The 24,887-nt window shown below is 48.0% G+C and overlaps 1 protein-coding gene across 3 annotated transcripts in view; it reads left to right on the forward strand.

The window, feature by feature from the left end:
* Positions 1 to 270: 270 nt before the first annotated feature.
* URM1 (ubiquitin related modifier 1) overlaps positions 271 to 24,887 on the forward strand; it is a 156,333-nt gene continuing 131,716 nt past the window's right edge. Inside the window, exons 1-2 of one of the 3 annotated variants that reach the window (XM_085614121.1) lie at positions 271 to 774; positions 4,248 to 4,401. In XM_085614121.1, coding sequence (XP_085470247.1) covers positions 4,337 to 4,401 — 65 coding nt within the window. In that variant the 5' untranslated portion in view covers positions 271 to 774; positions 4,248 to 4,336. The remainder of the gene's footprint in view (positions 775 to 4,247; positions 4,402 to 24,887) is intronic. The other 2 variants (XM_085614123.1, XM_085614122.1) reach the window with 2 other exon arrangements.

Consider the following 24,887-nt stretch of genomic DNA (forward strand, 5'->3'; position numbering starts at 1 on the left):
CCAGAAGTGGTTGGGCATGTACCAGGAGCTGCTCCAGAGAACTGCAGCACTGTGGCCTCGTTGAAGAGGAGGCGGGACCCTCTTTTTTATGCGCTTGCCTGTCTTTAGTGGGCGGTTCCTGTTTCGGCCTCTTTGCCAGAAGTGGTTGGGCATGTACCAGGAGCTGCTCCAGAGAGCTGCAGCACTGTGGCCTCGTTGAAGAGGGGGCGGGACCCTCTTTTTTTATGCGCTTTCCTGTCTTTAGTGGGCGGTTCCTGTTTCGGCCTCTTTGCGAGAAGCGGTTGGGCATGTACCAGGAGCTGCTCCAGAGAGCTGCAGCACTGTGGCCTCGTTGATTAGAGTGCGAGCCCCTTATTTTGTATCTGCTGCCGTCGTTAGTGGGCGGTTCCTGTTTGGACCTCTTTGCCGGAGGCGGTTGGGCGTGTACCGGGAGCTGCTCCCAAGAGCTGCAACACTGAGGTCTCGTTGACGAGAGGGCGGTCACCTTTTTTCCTTTTTAATCTGCTCGTCGGTCTTTAGTAGGCGGTTCTTGTTACGGCCTCTTTGCCGGAGGCGGTTGGGCGTGTACGAGGAGCTGCTCCAGAGAGCTGCAGCACTCAGGCCTCGTTGACGAGAGGGCGGGCACCTTTTTTTTTTTTTTTGTATCCGCTCGCTGGTCTTTAGTGGGCGGTTTCTGTTTCAGCTTCTTTGCTGATAGAAGTTGGGCGTGTTCCGGGAGCGTGCTTCCGGTGTGCTCAGGATGGCGGCCCCAGTGTCCCTGTTGCTGGAGTTCGGGTGAGAGCAGGAGGCGCGCGCGGAGGTTCCGGGGGCTCGAGAGCCGAGGGTCTTTGAACCCAGTGGGCGGGATCCGAGGGCAAGACCTGCTGCCCATACGTTTCACATTTGAGAAGAACAGTTCCCCTACTTTTAGTGTAAAGACAACAGCTGACATGCTTCAGCTGCAGTGTAGACACGCAGGGAGGGGCCGACAGCTAGGCAAGCCTTCCTGCCCGGCTGCTACTGTCTGGAAGAAATGTAAATGTAAACTGGATCACATTAAGTGTCCCGACGACACATTTGCCCCTCTGAGGGGTACTGTAAGGGAGCCACCAGCCAACCTGTACAAAGTGTGCGTTAAAAGACAGCTATAAAAGGACTGCACAAGTCTGCAAAAAAATCTAGCACGAAGCATATGCAAATCAGTATGCTCAACTACAGTCCCCAGGATTCAGTTCAATGGCTCTCTGGTGCAGTGCATTAACTAATAATGTACGATTGTGCATTTCACACTGAATAAGAGAACTTTTATTTAATTATCATTTAAGTGGTGCATTATTTTATATGTTGCTACCGGAATGTGAAAATTGAATAAAGTAACCGAATATTTGTTTTTTTTAGCCACACCTATGACCACGCCCACTCATCCCTCCCCTATGCGCTCAGCATCACAGTCCCCATACTTCGTAAAATGAACCCCTCTGAGAGGCATCCCCTTTGCGCCCCACCCCCCACCCAACAGGTGCATGTATTCCCCCTTGGATGCAGGGCTCCTGCACAGGGACGTAGGAGATACTACATTTCAAAAGGGGGACAGGGACGGCTTTGCGGACTCTCCAGTGACCCTCTACAAATCACCCCTTGACTAAGAACTCTGCCCATTCTAACACCGGTCTAATCGCATAGTTTTGAAGGGAGACATTTGTAAAGGCAGGCACGTAGTCACAATTTGCAAGTATGATTTATTGTTATACTTTCACACAGTAATTAGACCAAATGTGAATTTTTTTTTTTTTGAATCTTGCATCTTCATGCATCAAGCAAACAGAGGTGGGTAAAAAAAAAAAAGGAAGAGTAAACTGAATTCTGTTATCGACATTCCCAAACCTCAAAATGCAATTGGACTAATACAGACCTGCCAACTTGAAGTAACATCTCACCGTGTGTGTAGGGGTTGGGGCCTTGGGCACAGCCTCGGATGGAGCAGGGGCTTAGGCGGGGCCTCGTGCGAGAAGTACCTAAGGGGAACTTTTGACCCATCCTACCCCCAAGCCCCCCTTCCAAAAATAAAATGAAGCTTGCTGAGGCTGGGTTCATGTCCTGGGGGGTTTTCAGATCCCTTAAGGGACATCAGCAGTTCAAAGCCTCGTAAAACGAGCTGAAATCAACTATTTTCAGTGGTTTTCAGCTCGTTTTCCCTGCCACTGTGTGATACCGGCTCCTCACCAGGAGGCTGTGTGATAGGAGCCCATATTGTGTCTCACACTGTGGCACCATGTGAGTTGGCAGTTCTGCTAATATTGAAGTGTATTGGGGACATGCTGCAAGCACACAGAGCTTTAAGAGCAGAGAAATGTGCACTTTCTAAAAGTGGCATTTCTAAAATAGTAATGTTAAATCCAACCTTATCAGTAAAGAGGATTTATCATTACCATTCCAAAGATATAAAACAAACAGCTACTCCTTTCTAACGAGGAATTGCACCTTAAAAGTGTATTAAGTATTCTCAATGTTAACCTATCAGAGGAGTAGGCCTCACAGTAGTGAAGAATAAGGTGTTTTTCACTAACAGGACATGCAACACTTGAAAGTACATGTCATACCTTTTACTTACACAGCACCTTGGTCTATGGGCTATCTAGGGCCTACCTTGGGGTGACTTATGTGTAGTAATACAGGACTTTAAGGCTTGGTAATGGGTGTTCAATGCCAAGTCGAAGTGACTGTAAACTACACACACAGGCACTGCAGTGGCAGGCCTGATAACATGTTTTAAGGGCTACTTGTGTGGGTGGCACAATCAGTGCTGAATGCCCAGCAGTGGCATTTAATTTAAAGGCCCTGGATATATGATATACCAAGGGAATTACTAGTAAATTAAATGTGCCACTTGTTTATACACCCATATTACTATGTTTAGCAGAGAAAAATATGCACTTTAGCACTGATGAGCAGTAGTAAAGTGCTCAGAGTCCTAGGCCAAAAAAAAGAATCAGCAAAAAGAGGAGGTAAGCAGACAAAAGGTTTGGGGGAAGACCACCCTAAGGCTGGCAGGTCTAACAGTATGGTGTAGTATTCTGTGCGTGTGTTTGAGTTTTGTCACAAAATAATATGGCTGTCACAGGAAAGCATTCATTATTGGATAAGGCGACAAGTGACATATGTGAGTAGGTGATGTAAAAGTGACAAAGTGTATTGATGAGATCAATGGACATCCCTCCCTAGACATATGAATCTCCAAGAAGCCTCTTAAATATTCTTTTATTTTGCATGGGATGGAGAACATAGGGTATAGATTGTCAGGGTATGTCGATATTTGGACCCAGAAGAGTGGGAGATTATGAAGGAGTCACAGCGGGTCTTCATCAGGACAAATGGGAGGACAGCCAGTGGAAGTGTACTGTAGTACCACTTGAAGTCCTATCTGATTGTGGGCGTAATCCACAGTCCGTTTGGCTTCCACCTTGAGCTACAAGACTCATTCCCACAATTGCTCCTAAAGAATCCAACCGGACGGTGGATGCTTTGATTGAAGGTGTGGAGGCTTTGCTCAAGACTATTGTGATTAATTAGAAGTGACATTAGGAGAATTGCATATTAACAGTGAAGTAATCTTTAGGTAATTGTTTTTGCTACCAAGAAAAGGAGTGACCTGGTTTGGTAGTTCTGGTACGGACATCACTTTATCGAAGCATATGTATGGTTGGTGTGTTTGAATTTGTTTAGGAAGCGCAGAGGAAAAACACACCCTTTGTGTGATAACACAGGCAATATTGGGAGGTGAGGGTGAGGATTATTGGTACCCTGGCCTCTTTGAGGGCAACATTTCCCAAAAGGTTACAAAATTTAGTGATGCATGTTTTGATTGCTTGGAGAAGCCTGAGTGAAGATGCCCATGATGTGGTAGAATTGAAAACATTGAGCTGTGGAGGGGTTATGGATTTACTGTGCCTTTGTTAAACACTATTTCCCATATTTTATGTAATAGTGCATTATAGATACAACCAATTAACTTCTCATTTCTGGCTGCGGTACTTTATGGCCTCATGTATTTAATCACCATGTTGTAGAACTGTGTGTGTTGCAGTTAGCCTTGTGGTTTGTGTTTTGTGCGCTGAATAATGTACATTGAGTTTATTATGAATAAATATCACATACATATAAACTTGCAACTTTTAGGAAGTGTGAAGAGGGAGATTTAGTAGCAGGAAGAGAGAGAGAATTGTATTTGCCTTTTGACAAGCTTTGAAGTAGAGAAAATTGTTTTGTAGGCGGAGCTGGGATAAGAAGACATTAATAACAGTACTTAGGCCATGCTCCAGGGGAGAAAACAAAAACATGGAGACAAAGCGAAGCCAGCATGCGTAGAGATGCACTCACCAATGAAAAGGAAGACAATAAGTGTGACAGTGAAGCCAACCAATGGTAAGTAAGGGGGTCTAAAAGACACTTTTATATTCCTCTTAGTAGCCACTTTGAGTTTAGCAGTGCATGAAGCTAAGTTAGATTGAACAACATGTCCTGGCAGTCACATCTATTATATCTAATCTTAAGTAAAAGTATGTCACTGCTGTCATCTCCTATGACAGACAGACTTGTGTGGAAAATTCTGAGGAAGCTTAACGCGTAGCATGGTACACTTGGGATGTAGGACAGCTATCTGATGGAGTGGGGTCTCATTTTATGAGTTTGCATTAGGGCCCATGGTCATCAAGTTATACCACTGATGGAAACCGATGCCTCCATCCAACAATACCCAGACAACACGTTAATCTACCTTAAAACCTCTTCACCGCTGGACATACTCGTTCTTATTGTAAACATTTACAACATTTAAAGAACTTTTTTATTCTAAATCCACGAACAAATAATTCATCCGGTTTCTTTCCTAGGACACAAAATCTTTCAACCCTAACCTGCTGAAGCAATTACATATTGGTGACTTCCCGTCAATCTATCCCTCTGTTTTATCCCCCATCATTGCGCTTGATGCCTCCGTATAAACAAAATCTTTAACGTGGCAGACTATTGAATCTGGGTCCTGAAAAGATGAAGCCATTATTGTCTGTTTTCTACTAACAATGGCAGCTCTGACGTTTAATACTGTCATGGCTGGATTTCGGCTCCGTTGTCCTTGTGGGTGTCTCATAAGCCTGCGTCTTGCCACCAAAAACTGTCCCCACATGCCAAATCAGATGTATGTCTTTATCTCTGAAACTCTATCACATTACTCTAATTCTCATCGAGTTACATTGGCCTCTTGATAAGGCAAGGATAACAGTTAAATCATGATGCCTAGCCTGCAAAGCCATCAACACCAGTTCTCAATTATACTTCTCCCACCTTCTCAAACTTTTTTGGAGTCCTTTAGCTTCAGCATCTCTCACACAACAATCCTTTTCAGGAATTGCCACTCTGTTATGGAACTCTCTCTCCTGGCTGGCCTCATGACCAAATCAGTTTGCTTGCTTTTTGCCAACTTGTAAAGAGATGTTTATAGGTGGAGCCTAGAGCAGCGCATGCGCGCCGCTCTGCGAGACTTCTTGTAAGGGGCTTCAGAAAGCTCACCACTCGCTTGTGCGTGTGTTTTTGTTTTCCTCGCAAGCTATTGGCCTTTGTGTGCGTCTATCTGAGAAAGACAGCGCGCAGTTGGGCAAAGGCGGGTGCATGTCCCGCCTTTGCTCCATCCACAGCCTATTGCTTGCGGTTACCTGCATGGGCGACATCTGTTTTGTATTATCGTGCCCAGACATGTGCGCAATAATGCAAAACAGATGTCTCGCTGTGGCACGCGCGCACCACTCGTTCCTCCTGGGTTGTTAGTTGTGCTTTCTCCTCGTTTCTTTGGTGGTTCCGCATTCCCACCGCCAGGCTTTGAGCATGTCTTCTTTCCAAAGCTGTTTTTGCATTTTCAGCACTCTTAACCCATGCGAAGTTCTTGTTGATTGCCGCGCCTTGCCTGTGATTTACCAATCTCGTTTTGGTGGCCACAGTACGCAGCATTTGCTGTTTTCTTCCTCTCCACCCCCTCTCACAGGAGATGAAAAGCTTTAAGTTCACTCTTGGTTATCAAGATAAAGGTTCTCATGGCTGAAACTGTGTGATTATCTGACCCTCCATCCCCTTTTACAAGAAGCCTCCCTCCTGGCTTAAACTATCGCATAATGGCGATAATTCGTCTAGTTTCTAATCTTTATTTTTAAAGTTGTCACCACGCGCTGAGAAATCCCAGAGAAAATATAGGCATCAACCGGATCTCAACGCTCAGTGCTAAGAAACTGGCACTACAGGGCAGAAGGGTCGCCTGGGGGAACATGCATGGTCCTTACACAAGACCATGGTTCAGGAGTGTCGCTTTCACTTTCGCGACCGCAGGGTGAAAATGTGACTTTCTTTCACAAATGGTGTCTCCCTCATTGAGAAAGGGGTGAGTGGAGCTCTCTAAAGTCAGCATCCCGTTTGTGGGCTTTTCTCGCATCCTCTATTCCGTCTGACTCGTTTCTGGCAGCATTTCTTATAAAAAGACATTTGTAGCCGGCGGGGGTAGTTTGTAAAGAGAACGGAAGTCACTCTTCCGAGTAGATCAGACAGCGATTCTCTGGGTAACCCAAGGAGCACGCACTTGAACACGGCACTGGACATCGCTAGACGGCACACAGGACCATACTTCCGCTGACTGCATCAGTTCTCAACAGTATTTGGCAATGCAAGCATAAGGGGAAAGGGGTGGGCAACAGCTGCTCAATCCTCTTGCATTCAGTTTCATTTCTCGCTGTCCGCACGAGAAGTAGAAAGTTAGGCTCCCTCCCCTTTCTGCACGTGACTGCCCGGGTTTAAACTTTGTACAGAGCAAGGCGCCCCCCTCCCTCCCTTCACCCACTCACTAGTTACTTACTTTCTGCCTGCACTCCATTTCCACAGCAGCAGAAGCCACACCTAGCGCTTCCTAAAGCACAGGAGACCCCTCAGCCGCTAACATGGGCAGCCCGATTTTGTGGAGTTTAATTCTGGTGTTATATGGTGAGTGTAGCGCCTTGAATTGAGCACTTTTGTTCATAATCGGTTAAGTGGAATTTTAAATATATACGTGATGTTCGTTTTAATATTATTTACGATACAGCAGATTGTTTCCCTGAGCTGCACGCATGAATGGTGCGGCTGCACAATCGCATAATTCCAATGGCCCTGGTTCTAATAGAACAATCCAACATAGAATGGTACCAACTCTCCCTGCTGAAGAAAGTTACATAAACATCAGGATAACTGTCTGGGTTCGAGTGCCCTGGCATGTGGACGAAGGTGCCCCTCCTCTCCCAGGGAGGCGCCTCAGCTCCCTAGCAAGAAGTGGTTCTGTCGGGTTTGAGTTAATTTCTTTTCGGCGCACCTAATGTCACACGCATCTGTTGATTGTAATTTTCAAAACAAAGTCTCAACCACCTGAATGGAGAATCCTTACAAATAAGTAGTGTCTACTGTTTATGTTGTAACAGATTTAAATCATCCATCAATATTTACATATGTAGTAGATCGAGGCTGTCAAAGAATGGTACAGTCTATACATAAATGGAAACAATATGACATATGTGCTCAGTGCTCAACAAGTGTGCAATATATACAGAGTGATAAGGACTTATATACATAGGAGGGAGAAAAAATAGGCCAGACAAGTATGTTAACCTAGTGGCTCTGTTGGCTGATCCTGCTCTTTGAGTGTGCAGAGCCTTGGTCAAACTGGGCCTTATATGATTGTCGTCGACGTTTCAACCTGAGGTGTGCTCCATTAGGTAGTCACGTTGAGTCTTCTTCAGGATAGGGCAGGGGAGGGAATGACAGCCCTCGGTAGGCCAGACGGAGTCCTGGCTACTTGAGCCTCCGTACTGCGGAGAACAAGCAGGCATCTGTCCACAACGCAGGACGGATGCCTGCTTGTTCTCCACAATACGCAACAACTTAAGAAACCCAACGCCCGGGTGCCCCCGGATTTCTCCGCAAGGCGCCAGCCCATTGAGGCTCATTGAGGACATACCCCAAGATGGCCGACGGGAGAGGAGCTCACTAGGAGAGCTCCGCTACTTACGGGATTACTTTGTCAAAATATCCCTGTTTTTAGCTCCATCAGACGCCCCACCAAACTTGAACAAAGAGAATGAATCCAAGAGTAACTGGAACATTTTCTTGGCTTACCGCTGCTTCTACCGGGAAGTCTGCAATGTCCAGAGATCTGAGGACGTCTCCATCTGGCGCGGCGACAGAGCTCGGTGCCCAAGGAAAACGATATTGTTGCGGCCACGGACGGTCCCCACTGGAATGCCATCGCAGAGCGCTGGTAGTTGAGGGTGAACCTCTCGCGGTTGCTGGCCCATCTGATGTGCTGGAGTCGTCTGCTGGCTCAAGAGCACTCGTGAATCCGGGACGCTCCCCCCACACCGACGCGCGAGGAGATCAACAAACTGAGCTGTCTCGGAGCACTCGGGAGGTCGGGACACCTTCTTGGCTAGAGCAGAGGAGCTTAACCATCATAAGAAGTCATCGCGGACTCCAGAGCTGCTCTCTGATTGCAGGCACCGGAGCGGAGCACACGGAAGCTCATGAAGCTTTTCCGACTGAAGAGGAGTAGCACAGCAAGCGAGAAATATCGCTGCGGAGTCAAGAACTCACGAAGGCAGCACTAAGGTACCGCCAGTTCTAGCGGCCGACCGCGACCTCTTCCCCCCCCCCCCCCCCTGTATTCTTCTGCGTGAGTTACACAGACTTGCCAGTGTTATCAGATCGGCCCCTCTCCCCCACTCTCCTTCCCCTGTACACTGCAGCATGAGATAGACAGACTGGCCAGTGAATTCAGAATGGCCCCCCCGGTCCTCCTCTTGACAACGGTGGGTGGGATGCCGGATCTGATCAGTGGCCAAAAGACAATGAGCCTCCTATAACGCGGTGAACCCAAGGAGCTCAGCAGGCATAGTCTGAGCTCACCTCCACCCATATGTATCTGCAGAACGAGACTGACACATTGCCAAGCCCATTCTAGGGGCCACCTGCTCTACTCCAGTCTGAAGGCAAGCAGATGCACTTCAACCAGAGGGCTTTAATCTAGGAATCCCTTCCATGATCTCAAATGCCTGGATAGTGAAAGATCTCAGTTGCCTCTACAGATCACACAAAATGTCCGCAATAGGTTAACAAAGAAAAAGGACTGCTTCCCATGAGATCCTTTAACTGAAATAGACAAAGGATTTCCTTGGTAGCTCTACGCTAGTCAGTTAGCAAAGCAGCCATCTTGGACTAACTTCACTCACAACCTTGTTACATTTTCCCCCTAAAGGGCAGCACCTGCACATACATCTTCCCATCAGTCCATCCCCCGCTAATCAAGTGTCACCTACACTATGGAGTGCACCGGTAACTTCACTTACTCCATCACCTACCCCCCAACCTCTCTAAAAAAGCAGCTAAAAGTTATTAAAATTTCATCCTGAAGCCCCAATTTCGGACCCATACTTCTCAATGAACAAAGGGCTCATTAAGAATGACATCATCTTCTACATTAAAAGAAGAGCTCAGTGGAGAAAAGCCTTTCTTGCTCTCTTTAAGGTCTCTCTCATGAAGAAAACAGCGCACGAATTCACACTATCTATCCTACCTTCCCTATTCTTCAATGCAGCAGCCACCGTCAATATCTATCATAATGGAATCATCCTCATCCAATCAACCGACCACAACCTCAATATGATAGATCACATATTTCCGCTCATCAGGGAGAGAGTCACTCTAACACACCCCTCCTCTCCATCCAATCGTTCTGATATTTTCAACTCCCATCCGAATCCTGAAGTAAGTCCGGATTACCAGCTGTCACCATCTGCTCCGACATTAACTCTAGACCTCAACGACACCCCACCTAACAACGGCCTCACTCCGTATCATTACCAATACACTCACTATCCCCCTTCACCCTGTACTACCCTTCACCATTACTCCCAGCACTTCCCGTCAGCCCCACCTATACCCCCACTGATCCTGGCATAGCAGTCTCCGTCCCCTCCTCACTCCCCCACCCCTTTGACATACACTCAGAAAGAGCTCTCTGCATTTTCCCCAACCTCGACTCACCCTCAAACGACATTAAAGAGGCTACTACTATGCCTACTCCCTCTGTCCTCCCTTCCAATAAGGACACTCTCACGCCTGACCCCAGACTTGACCAGATATTATCAGCCCTTCAGCAAGTCAAATCTGACATCCGAACCCTACACAACCTTATTTTACAGCAACCCAAGTTCACTCGCAATATACAGGAATTCAGTTCTTCCCCACACTCCAAGAACTATAGTCGCACCCAACATCTACTTGCAAGCTCCCAGGCTCAGGGGTCTCCACGCTGGAGCACAGTTCCGCACCCTAATGCCATATCCCGCCCTTTCAGGATGATAAATCCTCTATCTGCTATAGAATTAGGGGCCCTCCTTCGCTCCTACGAGCTACCTCACCCTCCACATATCGCTGGACTTCCAGTTATCTCACATACAGATTCCTGAATACAATCTATTCCGATCAACACATACAGAGCCACCTGTAGGAGAGTGGGATCTGCTTCACATGGGTACTCCCACCTGTTGCTGGTGTTTCACTGTTTTTCGACCTTAGTCTGGCTGTGGCCCTGCTAATCAGGATCACAGCCTAGCTGCTTCCTCTCTAAAATGGTTTGCATGTACATTAGATACATATCTAATTGGATTCTGGAGTGCCTTATAAGCCCCTAGTATATGGTATACTATGTATCTAGGGCATAGGTACCTCAGAGGCCTACCAGGGGCTGCAGCATATATTATGCCACTCCTGGGAAGCACTCCAAAATGGCACCACAGGTCTGCTACTGCAGCCTGGGTAAGGGTGTGCTTGCACCCCTTACAGTGGTATAGGCTACCTATATCCACACCTATATACAGACACATATAAACCTATAAGCCACTCCTATGGCAGGCCTCGACAATCCTGAAGGCAGAGTGCTTGGTTTTATGTGAGAGGGTGCCCAAGCATGAGCTGAACCCCTCTCTAGCTTTCGGAAATACTTCCTTATTGCTGTTCTGTGATACAGCCATACCATATACTCTTAAGTAAATTATAACCATGCGGTAAATGCTAATTTGGGAATGGCTGCATCAAAACATGTCGTGTTTGGTGTCAAACGCTTTGGCATACTACCCCCTGCCATTTCTGGTGGCGGGCGTAGCATTCCACCCTTCTAGAGGGAAAGACATGTTCACACTGGCTAAACCCGGTAGGACTTTCCTGAGCCCTGGTATCACAAAATGGATGCCTCTGCCACAGACACGGGTCTGGCCTCCTGCTGCTGACCGAAACTCCGGCAGGGGAGGCCTGGACAATAGGTTTCCTGTCGAAGGGAGGTGTGACCGCCTCCCCAGACAGGCAGATGTGTATTGGGGCTGGGCGGGAGCATTCTCTGGTGCTTTGAAGTCCTGCACTGGGGGCACGTTTGGTGTCCCTGTGCATAGCCCAGTTCAAACAAGTTGCAGGGGCTACCTGCCCCTGCTCTGGCACGAAACTGGACAAAGGAAATGGGTGTAACCACCCCTCTTTCCAAGCCCACCCATAGGTGGGGCCTTAGAGTTAGTCCATCCCCTAAACTTACTATAAGTATATGTTAGACCTGGCACCATTGGCGTGGGTCTCCCTTCCATTTTTTGCTGTTGCCTCACATGTTTTTGCTGGTGTTAGATGCTTTGGGCAATGTGCCACTGCTGTCCAGTGCCGCAGTGTTAGTGCTCCCTACTGTAAATTAATGTATTGATTAGTGATTCCATGATTGACCGATTTGGTTTACTTGTCAGACCCTAGTATAGTGCACTGGGTGTGCCCAGGGCTTGTAAATCCAAATGCTGCTGGTGGGCTTGCAGCACTGGTTGTGCCACCCACAGAAGCAGCCCTGTAAAATGTGTCTAAGGTCTGCCATTGCAGAGCCTGCGTGCAGTCTGGTACTGTCATGCTGACTGGGCAAGTGCACCCACTTGCCAGTCCCTAAACCTTCTCTTTTCTTCATATCAGACACCCCTATGGTAGGCCCAAGGGCAGGGTGCATTGTAAGTATACGGTAGGACATGCCCTGATGTGTGTGGCATGTCCTAATAGTGAATTACAGCCATTTTTGTTTTTCACTATTGCAAGGCTACATGTTCTCCATAGGCCAGAATGGGCTGTTAGATTATTACATGTTTATAATCTTAACTGACTCAGAGAGCATGGTAGGAATTCGAACCATAGAAGATAACGGGAACCCGCGGTTGTGTTTACACACTGCATACAGTCCCCATGGGTCCCCTGTGTCACTACCTTGGGTGGTTCCTTGGGGTCCCAGCGATGCTATAGGCCTAGTGTCTATTCCAGTCGTGGTTCTTATACCACTTTTTTGGTATATGGTTTGGTACGCCCCTAGGGCCCAAACGTGTATTTGTGCTATTGCTGATAATTGCTGACTTGTAAATTAAGTACTTTGAACTCCAGTCTCATAAAGAGACTAGAGGGGTGTGTTTTATCTTAAATACATATATTTTGAATATATACCTGGTGTGGTTGTCTTTTCATTTGATCATTCAAGAGATTATAGACTGGTAAAACAAGCTGCTTTACATTCCTTCAAGACTTAGCCTGAAGGCTGCTCTCCATAGCTACCACTAGGATATCTTTCAATAAAGGTTGTCTTTAACCATTCATCATAAGGGGTTGTTTGGACTGATACAAGGTGCCCACTAGAACTAGTGGACAGCATATATCAGGCCACCTTCTCACACCCTCAGACACAACTCCAGAGGCATTGTTGAAAATAACCTCACTAGAATCCCCCACCACAGAATCCAACAAGTCGCGGCTAAACTATTCTCCTAAATTGCAGATCCGCTTCTAGACATGCAGCTGATATAGCCGACCTACTTCTCACTAACAAACCAGACATTCTGATCCTGGCGGAAACTTGGTTAAATGAAGTATCTACTCCCATCATGGACATCTTGTTACCACCTAACTATGACATCACCAGACTAGACAGAACGGATAGGCCAGGCGGTGGGATAGCCTGCATACACCAGATCAGCCTAACAGTGACCAACTCCAATGCCCCCGCTTTATCCTCTTGTGAATACCTCTGCTTAAAAATCGCCAACAATAACAAACAAATATGCTCGCTACACACTTTCTACCACCCTCCCGGAGACAAACTCACATTCATAGAACACTTCATGGATATTCTAGCGTCAAATGACAGCCAACAAAATAAGCACATTTTCCTGGGGGACTTCAACCTTCACTGGGATGACCAGAGCGACCCGGGGGTAAACAGCCCCTAAGCTTTCCTCGCCGACCTTAATCTTATCCAAATATGTAACAGCCCTACACACAACAAAGGCACAATTCTCGACCTAATAATCTCCAAAGTAGTTTCCACACAGCTCAACTCGATCCTCCCCTGCGACTGGTCTGACCATCATGTCATTACATTCCAAATCTTGGAAACTGTTAAACGACTCCCAACACAAGCCCTGAGAACTAAGATCTGGAAGAGAATCCTGAAAAACGTCGGCTCGGACCTTATAGCATCAGCTAATTCAAACCTTCTATGTCCCCCGGAAGACCTAGCCGATGTACAGGGGATGACCAATCACTACTTTCACTCCATGATCAACCTACTAGACAAAATAGCTCCGCTTCAACTGAAAAGAACTTCCACAAAAGACTCAAAACCTTGGTATGATGGAAGGTTAAATGAAGAAAGACGCTCTCTTAGAGCAACTGAACGACGTTGGAGAGCCGCCCCCTCAGCTGAACACCTCAAGCTTCTAAGAATCTCCAGAAATGCTTACTTTAGAAAGATGAGAAAATCTAAAACCGACTTCTTCAGGACTCAGCTAGACCTAGCCAAGAACCGCCCCAAAAACGCTATTCGATCTTATCAAAGCCCAAACCAAGAGCCAAACCTGTCTCCCTAACGCTATCCCACTTACTCTACCCAATTGTGATGAATTTGCCTCCTCCTTCGCTTCTAACACAGAATCCATAAAATCAGATTTACTCAAGGACCTCCTATCCCTCTCAGACATGAAAAAGAACTCATCACCGCCCCCGGCTGGTGCCCAAGATAATGACCTCCCAAGATTCATACTAAAAAACAACGCATATTGGTCCCACAGCAGTTACCATTTCTCCTGAGGCGGAAAGCCGGGAGTAGGCTGCGCTTGTTATTTTTAAACCAGTGTGTGTTTTTAAACAAAAAACCTACCTGATTGCTCCCCACTCGCTTGGGGTCACTGTGCAGCAGATCCAGCGCTGACACGGGACCTTGCGCGTCACGGAACACCCCGCCGCCATCACCAGCGAGGCCGCTGGCCACGCCCCTTTTGAGGCCACGCCCCCGCCCATGATACTTAACTAGCGCTGAGTTCGAGCGCCTTCAGTTACCATTTCTCCTGAGGCGGAAAGCCGGGAGTAGGCTGCGCTTGTTATTTTTAAACCAGTGTGTGTTTTTAAACAAAAAACCTACCTGATTGCTCCTCACTCGCTTGGGGTCACTGTGCAGCAGATCCAGCGCTGACACGGGACCTTGCGCGTCACGGAACACCCCGCCGCCATCACCAGCGAGGCCGCTGGCCACGCCCCTTTTGAGACCACGCCCCCCGCCCATGAAACTTAACTAGCGCTGAATTTGAGCGCCTTCAGTTACCATTTCTCCTGAGGCGGAAAGCCGGGAGTAGGCTGCGCTTGTTATTTTTAAACCAGTGTGTGTTTTTAAACAAAAAACCTACCTGATTACTCCTCACTCGCTTGGGGTCACTGTGCAGCAGATCCAGCGCTGACACGGGACCTTGCGCGTCACGGAACACCCCGCCGCCATCACCAGCGAGGCCGCTGGCCACGCCCCCCGCCCATGATACTTAACTAGCGCTGAATTCGAGCGCCTTCAGTTACCATTTCTCCTGAGGCGGAAAGCCGGGAGTAGGCTGCGCTTGTTATTTTTAAACCAGTGTGTGTTTTTAAACAAAAAACCTACCTGATTGCTCCTCACTCGCTTGGGGTCACTGTGCAGCAGATCCAGCGCTGACACGGGACCTTGCGCGTCACGGAACATCCCGCCGCCATCACCAGCGAGGCCGCTGGCCACGCCCCTTTTGAGGCCCCGCCCCCCGCCCATGATACTTAACTAGCGCTGAATTCGAGCGCCTTCAGTTACCATTTCTCCTGAGGCGGAAAGCCGGGAGTAGGCTGCGCTTGTTATTTTTAAACCAGTGTGTGTTTTTAAACAAAAAACCTACCTGATTGCTCCTCACTCGCTTGGGGTCACTGTGCAGCAGATCCAGCGCTGACACGGGACCTTGCGCGTCACGGAACACCCCGCCGCCATCACCAGCGAGGCAGCTGGCCACGCCCCCCCCCACCGTCCTCCGTCACATATATAAATATGCAATTCCAGGAAGCGCAGTGGACGAGCACAGCGGGCGCGCCGAAGGCGTGCCTAAGGCAAGCCCGTCTGCGCCCGTCCACGACGGGCCGGGACTAGGGGCTACAACCCCTGGTACTACTCTCCCTGGTGTACCTCATACTTACTCTAGGGAGGCCCTCCTTAGCTTCAGGCCATCACAGTGTTCTCACTGTACTACTATGAATCCTCATTGCTCTCCTTTAACCTGCCCGGTTTGCTTTCTCTCCCTTACATCCTTCCCCTCCCTAACCAATATAGCCTTATCTGATTTTCCGCCTTCACGCTCAAAACCTACATCTGTTGACCTGCCTCAAACTCGCACGCTGATCAGCTTAAATTGTAGATCATTAGTCAAACATAAGAGAGAGATCTTTGATCTACTCGTCTCGGTGGAACCCACAGCCTTATTTCTTACTGAGACATGGTTAAAAGACTACTCTGGCCCGGATATTGCTGCTGCTCTCCCTGACAATTATACTTATGTTGGTAAAAATAGATCAATGAAGGATGGTGGAGGAATAGCCATAATCTATAATAGACTGTATTCCTGCAAATGGGAAGACTTTGAACTTCCTAACAGTGAAGCCGGTCTTTTCAAACTTTCGCTATCTCCCAACTTTACTCCCTCGGGGATGCTCATTTATCGCCCCCCTGGCCCAGCGAGTTCCTGGGCCGCCACCTTTCCTGAGTATGTAGCACCTGTAATTCAGCAGTCGACAAACTTTTCAATTATTGGTGATCTGAATCTGCACCTGAATGATCCTTCTTGCCCCACCAGCAGCAATCTTTTACAGGACTTGCCTGCTTTAAACATTATTTTACATAACTCTGGTCCTACTCATAAAGCAGGGAACCTGCTGGACCCCATTTTTTCTAATTTAGACATTATCACATGCGAGGTTCCGTTACCTATTGTATGGTCTGACCACTATATGGTGACCTTCTCTGTTACCATTAGCTGTCCACCGAATATCCTCTCTAACTCTACAGAATCTAGACTATCTAGAAATCGGAATAATTTGGACTTTAAGAAACTTAACTCCTGTCTTGAGAATTCTAGACCTTTTACGGAAGTTACTAGCATTAACGCAGCTGATGCTGTTCAAGCCTGGCTGGCACATGCTGCCGACGCTTGTATTCCGCAGCGCATGCAAAAACTTTTTATTGCCAAAATTGATACCATATATTCTGATTTTGAAAAATCTGCCCCCCCTCCTTCTCCGTTTCGCTCACCAGCTTTAACTACATCTTCTGATCGAGTGATTTTAGAGGATAGGTCTCCTATCCCTGCTCAGCAGACCCCCCGTAGTATCTAACCTTACGACCTCCTATGACTTAGGGGTCCTACGAGATACCTGTCCTCCTGCTTCACAGTTGATCGATACTTGGGATCCTTTTAACATCAATACTCTCTATGATATTATCAGTAAAATTAAATCCGGTTCCCCATTGGATCCTTTTCCCCCTCAAATATTAAAAATGCTGGACAATTCGTCCCTTGAACTTATTATGGATCTTCTTAATTCCTCCCTTAGAGAAGCTACAGTACCCTCTGCATGGAAACATGCGATGATAGTGCCTTTGTTAAAAAAGGCCAATGCCGACCCCAGTATTCCCTCCAACTTCCGTCCTATTTCACTTCTCCCAGTTTTCTCAAAAATTATGGAAAAGCACATCAATTCTCAACTCTCTTCCCATGTCGAATCAAGGGGAATTCTACACCCATCCCAATCCGGTTTTAGGTCAGGTTTCTCGACGGAATCTACTTTATTGGGGGTCTCTGAAAACATACGATGCCGAGTGGATGGGGGGAAAACCGTGGCACTCATTTTGCTTGATCTGAGTGCCGCATTTGACACGGTTTCCCACCCCATTCTTATTAATGCCCTTAGATCATCCGGCATTATCGGCTCAGCCCTCAACTGGTTCGTTAGTTTTTTTATCAAACCGTACCTTTCAAGTCTTCTCTTCCTCATCTGCCTCCCAAATCTATAAATCGGCGTACGGTGTTCCGCAAGTTTCCATCTTGAGCCCCTTGCTCTTTAATTTGTATGTCAGACCTCTGGCTACTATTGCGGAGCAAGCCGGGCTCACTATTTACTCGTACGCCGATGATACCCAGGTCATTTATTCACTTTCTACGGGTTCACATTCCTCCCCCTCTTCCCTCTGTACAGGTCTCAGTAACATCGCAGCTTGGATGTATGATAACAAACTGAAACTGAACGGGGGGAAAACAGAGCTTCTTCTGTTTGGCCATAAGACCACCTTATGGGGACCCAAACAATGGCCCTCTCAAATGGGCACGTTACCTATTCCATCTAAAACAGCACGCAACCTCGGCGTCATTTTCGACGACCAGCTATCTATGAAAAACCACGTGGTTAAGACTTCTTCCACTTGCATCACTATCATTAAGTGGTTGCGTAAGATCATCTGGATGCTCCCCCAGGATACTCAGAAAACCGTGGTCCAGGCCTTAATCACCTCTAGACTGGACTACGGGAACATTCTTCTCCTGGGAGCATGCAAAGAGGTGACTCGTAAACTACAGACAGTCCAGAATATGGCAGCACGACTGCTCTGTAATCTACCCAATACATCCCCTACCTCCAACTCTCTACGCACTCTGCATTGGCTCCGTATTGAAAGCCGGACAAAATTTAAGGCCCTTTGCTTCATGTACAGAATAAATGCTGGCTTGGCCCCATCCTACCTTAACTCCTTGGTACGGCATTACTGTCCTCCCCGTACTCTGCGCTCATCTAATCAGCATTTGTTCTCGATTCCTAGAATCAAAAGATCTAGAATGGGTGGCCGCTCCTTCGCTTGGTTGGCCCCTTCACTCTAGAACGCCCTTCCTCTCCAGTTGCGAACTGAACCTTGCTACCTTAAGTTTCGCAGACAGGTAAAAAACTGGTTATTCAATATGTAACAACCTTCCTTTCTGACTCTTCCCCTCTCATTTTGGTTTCTAGCCCCGGGAAACCTACGGGTAGCTGAGCGCTTTACAAACTTAAATATAATAATAATAACACCTACAGTGAAGATACCATATTAAAGACGCTAACCGCTCTGAAACCCTCCAACCATTTCACAGACCCGCTCCCGGCTAATTACTTAGAAGACTTCATTCCTCTGGTACTACCCCTCTGGACCAAGATCATAAATGCGTCCCTCCTTCAAGGATCCATTCCAGACATCCTGAAAACAGGTCAGGTTTCGCCTATCCTAAAGAAAACAGCTGACCCCTCGGACCTAAATAACTATCGTCTGATTTCTAACATACCTATGCTAGCCAAACTCCTGGAAAAATGCGTTAACATACAGCTGAACAGTCACATTCATCAATTCAACCTGCTTAACCAATTTCAATCAGGCTTCAGAGCAGGTCACAGCACCGAATCAGCCAGGACTCATGTAATAGACGACGCCCTAAAAATCCTGGACCAAAACAAAGCCTGTTTACTATTCCTACTCGACCTGTCATCCGCTTTTGACACCGTCAAACACGGTAACCTGCTAGAACTCCTGAAACACAGAATGGGAATGTCTGGAACTGTATTTAACTGGTTCGCCTCTTTCCTCCAAAATAGATCCCAAAGATTCAAGGTCATCCAATCACGGTCCAACCCCATGCCAGTCACATTAGGAGTTCCGCAAGGCTCCTCCCTCTCACCCACACTTTTCAACCTATTTATGGAACCTCTTACTGATCTTCAGGCTCGCCAAGATTCACTTCCACATGTATGCAGACGACACCCAAATCTACATCAAGATCCACTCACTTGATGACATCAAATCACTCAACCCCACTCTACAAAAATCCCAAACATGGCTGGCCGAAAACCATTTGAAACTAAACGCCCTCAAAACGGAATTCCTCTTTATCGCCCCCCCCTAACAAAACTCCCACTATCCTGGATTGGCTGAAGCACTTATCAGCTCTCAAAGGACAACCTCTCATCGTCGACTCAGCGAAATCGCTAGGGGTAACGCTTGACAGTAACCTTAAGATGCAGAAACATATCAGCGCCTCCACAAAAGGAGCTAACTTCCACCTGAAGACCGTGCGAAAACTGAAACCCTTTCTGCCTGCCTACGATTTCAAACAAGCAGTTCAAGCCCGAGTAATCCCTTGTGTGAAATATAGGGCGGTAACCATATGCGGCCTCCCAAGGTCATCGACAGCCCCCTAAGAACCACTATCAACTCAGCTGCGAGACTCATCACAGTTTCAAAGAGAAACTCTCACATTTCCCCAGACCTGAGAGCCCTCAACTGGCTTCCGTCTGACGCCAGAATTCATCTGAAAATCGCTTGTATGATGCACAAGGCCCTCCACCACAACACCCCGTACTACCTAGCTCAGAAACTGGTGCTCTCTGCAGGCATCAGAGCCTCCAGGAGTGCCAAGACTCTTCTTCTAAAACCACAACGATTTGCTAAGAAAAAAACCTATAACCGATCCTTCTCTGGTATGGCTCCTAGGATCTGGAACGCTTTGCCCAGTGAAACAAGAATGAGCCCGTCCACTGCCTCCTTCAAAAAAGAAGTGAAAGTGATCCTCATGGCTAAATTCACATGAACTCTGACTGTTTACTGTATTTTATTACTTGTTCTGATTTTGCGCTCCATAGTCGTCCTTTTGTTTTGCGCTAGCTTAGTTTTACGATTATGAGCTTTGTATACCTTTTTCACCTAGATCTTCGTATGCTATATCTTGCTTTCTACTTATGACGTGTAAAGCACTCTGATACCCACAAGGGTCTTGTTCGCGCTATATGAAACTCTCAATTAATAAGTAGCCAGGACTCCGTCTGGCCTACCGAGGACTGTCATTCCCGCCCCCGCCCTGTGCTGATTAAGACCCAACGTGACTACCTAATGGAGCACACCTCGGGTTGAAACATCGACGACAATCCTATAAGGCCCAGTTTGACCAAGGTTCTGCACACTCAAAGAGCAGGATCAGCCGACAGAGCCACTAGGTCAACATACTTGTCTGGCCTATTCTTCCCCCCTCCTATGCCACGCCCCCTCACCCTATATATGTATATCCACAGGAAGCGCAGCGGACGAGCGCAGCGGGCGCGCCGATTGCGCGCCGAAGGCGCGCTTAAGGCAAGCTCGTCTGCGCTCGTCCGCGACCATACGGGACCAGGGACCACCCCCCCTGCTGTTCCCGCTTCCCCCGTCAGGACTTATAGCCCCTCGGCCTTACGTCTTATAGGTAGCAGAGTCACTGTCCTATGTACCCGCACTTTTACAGCCACCTCCCTCCCTCCCTGCTGCTATGAATGCAAACACTCCTTCCGAAACACCCTGGCAAGCCCCTTGGTTCAGAAATATTGCATGTTGACATTAAATTGTCGTTCACTGCCAAAGCATAGCACTCAAATGCTCTTGCTGCTAGAGGAGCGCAAGCCAGATGCTATCTTTTTAACAGAGACCTGGCTCTCCGCCCAATCTGACCCAGACATAATCGCAGCTCTACCCAGTGATTACCACATAGTTAGATCGGACAGACCAGCAGGAAGAGGCGGCGGTCTGGCCATCATTCTCAAAACCCAGTACCGTTGCCGCACCTCAGCAGACAGTATCCCCGAGTGCGAAAGCATGGAATTCTGCATAGAGTTCAACGCCAACACTTCCTTCTCAGGCACGCTGATCTACCGTCCTCCTGATCCTACAAAACTGTTCCATAGGTCGCTCCCGGAGATAATAGCAAAAAGAACTTTATCTGCGGCTAATTACACAGTCCTAGGAGACCTGAATCTTCACTTCAACTCCTCCATAGACTCGATTGCCAAAGAGCTAATAGACGACCTTGGAGCTCTCCAGCTGCACCAGCTGGTCACAGCTCCAACCCATGAGAAGGGCAATCTGCTCGATCCAATTTTCAGCAGCTGCAGCGAGCTAACTGTTGACACTCCCATCCCCCTCCCATGGTCAGATCACTTTCTGATTCCGTTTGCTTGGGCCATCCACAAGGTTCCCCAGCTACCCCCCCGGACAACTATTAGGAGGAACTGGTCAAAACTCCAACTGGAACCCTGGAGGCACAATCTGGCCTCCACCCGCCCGCCCCCTTGCTCAAACCCCAATGTAGCAAACGAAAATTATGTCAGCTGGATCCTTAACTCACTAGATACGATCCTTCCCCTCCGGAAATCCTCATCTAAGAGAATGCATAAATCCGCGCCCTGGTTCTCAGACTCCTTAAGAGAACTAAAACGCTGCTGCAGGCAGCGAGAGAGAGCCTGGCGTTTGGATTTCCTCCCGGAAAAAAAGGTAGCCTACAAAGAGGCGATAAAAGCATATAGAGAGGGGATTAGGACGGCAAAAGTGACCTTTTACTCTGATAAAATCCTAGAGGCTAAATCTAAGCCCAGGGAAATATTTCAGATATTAAAGCACTGCTCAAGTGTCATGACCGCCCCCCCTCCGAGCAAAACCCAAGATCAATGCAACGAGCTCGCGGAATTTTTCCACAACAAAGTCCTGAAAATTTATTCCACCTTCCAAACGGGAGCTGCAGCCCTGGAGACAGCCAACCCACCCTCTCCTAGAATCCTCCCCCCCCCCCCAGATCAGCCAACCCTAGATCGCTTCCCTCCCATGGACCTCGACACCCTCGGCAAAATGGCACGCCAAGTTAAATCGGGCTCCCCACGCGACCCAGCCCCACCAGAAGTCCTGATGCAGGCACACGAAGCCACCTTGCCTGCTATCTTGGAACTCCTAAACGCATCTATAGCATCATGTGTCGTTCCTACAGCATGGAAGCAAGCCATGGTACGGGCGTTACTGAAAAAACCGAACCTGGATCCCGATGATCATTCCAACTATCGTCCCATTTCACTCCTCCCTTGGGCTGGCAAGGTACTGGAAAAATACATCAACGCCCACCTGGTCCAGTTCATCGAAAACCACTCCCTATTGGATGTATCCCAGACAGGTTTCAGGCCGAAACATGGCACCGAAACTGCCCTACTTGCGGTCGCCGAGGAATCCCGAATGGTTCTGGACCAGGGAGGATCAGTGGCTGTGATCCTCCTTGATCTAAGCGCCGCCTTCGATACGGTCAGCTATGTCACCTTGCTGAACCGTCTCCGGGTCATTGGAGTCTCAGGCGACGCACTTAGGTGGTTCGACTCCTTCCTGTCCGACAGATCCTTCCAGATCTTCGACGGCGATATAACATCAACCAGCAAGCCTCTCAGTTGCGGAGTACCACAGGGCTCCTCTCTGAGCCCTGTGCTATTCAATATCTACATGAAACCATTGGCTGGGATTGTCAAACCGTACGGCATTAAAATTGTGTCGTACGCCGACGACACTCAGCTAGTGGTGTCATTGGCTCAAGAGACCAGTAGCCTTCCCCATGGAGGCCTGCTGAGCTGCCTAGAAGATGTTAAGGAGTGGATGACCAACTCCTCCCTTAAACTAAACGGAGATAAAACTGAGCTCTTGCTTCTAGGCCCAGCCTCGCCAATACCCTTCGCCTCCTTGTGGCCCCAAGCTCTGGGCACTCCCCCTACCCCCAAGGAAAACGTCAAGAGCCTGGGAGTATGGCTGGACAGGAAGCTCTCCTTCTCCACCCAGGCTACTAAGTTGTCCGCCACCTGTTTTGGCATCCTCAAGACTCTGAGGAAAGTCCTCCCTCTTCTGCCCCTAGAAGCCAAGAAGGTGGCAGTACAAGGCCTCATCCAGTCCCGCCTGGACTCAAATAATGCCCTGTATGTTGGGGCCCCCGAGATGACTCTCCGGAAACTCCAGGTGGTGCAAAACTGCGCAGCACGCACCCTGTTACAGATCCCACGAGCCCAGTCAGCCAGACCTGCGCTAAAAAGCCTTCACTGGCTACCAGTCAAATACAGAGTGACATTTAAGGCACTGTGCATTGCGCACCAGGCTTTTTGGAAAACGGGGCCTGCAATTAACAGCAACCTTGTCATCCCCTACCACCCTAACAGGAACCTCCGTTCCACTGAGGCTTTCCTGGCAAAGGTCCCTAGAGTGAAAAGAGCCAGATCCGGGGGCAGGTTGTTCTCATTGAACACAGCTAAACTCTGGAACACTCTCCCCCTCCCACTCCGTTCCAACCCGCACCTACTATCATTTAGAAAAAAATTGAAAACCTGGTTATTCACCAAAGCCTCCGAGCTCTAATCTGTCACTCAGCTTGTCTCCCCAATTATATCAGCGCTTGGACGCCCTTGGGCAGCAACCGCGCTCAATAAATCTATTTCAATTTCAATTTCCTATGTATATAAGTCCTTACCACTCTGTATATATTGCACACTTGTTGAGCACTGAGCACATATGTCATATTGTTTCCATTTATGTATAGACTGTACCGTTCTTTGACAGCCTCGATCTACTACATATGTAAATATTGATGGATGATTTAAATCTGTTACAACATAAACAGTGGACACTACTTTTGAGTCACAGCTTTAATTATTTGTAAGGATTCTCCATTCAGGTGGTTGAGACTTTGTTTTGAAAATTACAATCAACAGATGCGTGTGATATTTGGTGCGCCGAAAAGAAATTAACTCAAACCCGAATGAACCACTTCTTGCTTACCAATTTATACCCAGGTTCTGAGGGATTCAGGGTCACCCCATTTTTGTTTAACTCAGCTCCCTAGCAGGCACAGCTGCAGCACTCCAGAAAAGAGGTACCCCCACACCTCTTGCATGGCATCTCTATACAGACTCTGCTCACACTTGCACACTTCGACCCTCAGGCGGACCAGGGAGCTCCTCTCTCGCAGCAGCAGTTGATGCACCTCCAGGGGCGCCTGGCTTGGGATCGGGGCACCCGCATTTGCGTGCTCATTTGCATATGTCCAACAAGCACCGGAAGCAAAGCTGTGTCCTGCTGTAAACACTTATGGTGTTGCATTTCAGAGGCCTCTACCGGGGCCCTATTCGAGTGTCTTTAATGTGCCTGCCTCGAAGGGGCTTTAATAAGATATAGCGCTTGACGGGGACGCATTATGTGATGATATCAGTGTGGCGTACACTACGAAATCAGCTGTCAATGTTGCACTATTGGGCAGTATTAGGGCCTCGGGGGGCCATCTCTCTGATTGGTGCGACCGTGAGAGCATGAAGATGCGTGCAAATATACTTCTATATGAAAAAGCATATATAAATGACTCCCGAATCCCAGAATTCCAGTGTTTGAGCTTGGTGGGAAGCTAATAGGCGCTCGGGTTTGGAGTGTGGTGTTTTTTCTTTTTTATAGACACAGGCGTCATTTTAAATTGAACTCATTTTACTTCCACGCAGACTCACGCAACCCACCTCACTGACTCTCCAGAATCACCTCTAAACACAGAACATACTCCCAGATAAAATCCCACAACCACGCGCCAATAAACAGTCACAGTAAAAGGTTGGCTCTGGCTGATAAG

Source organism: Triturus cristatus, chromosome 1_2 (genome assembly GCF_964204655.1).
Source record: "Triturus cristatus chromosome 1_2, aTriCri1.1, whole genome shotgun sequence".
In the NCBI taxonomy this organism is placed as follows: domain Eukaryota; kingdom Metazoa; phylum Chordata; class Amphibia; order Caudata; family Salamandridae; genus Triturus; species Triturus cristatus.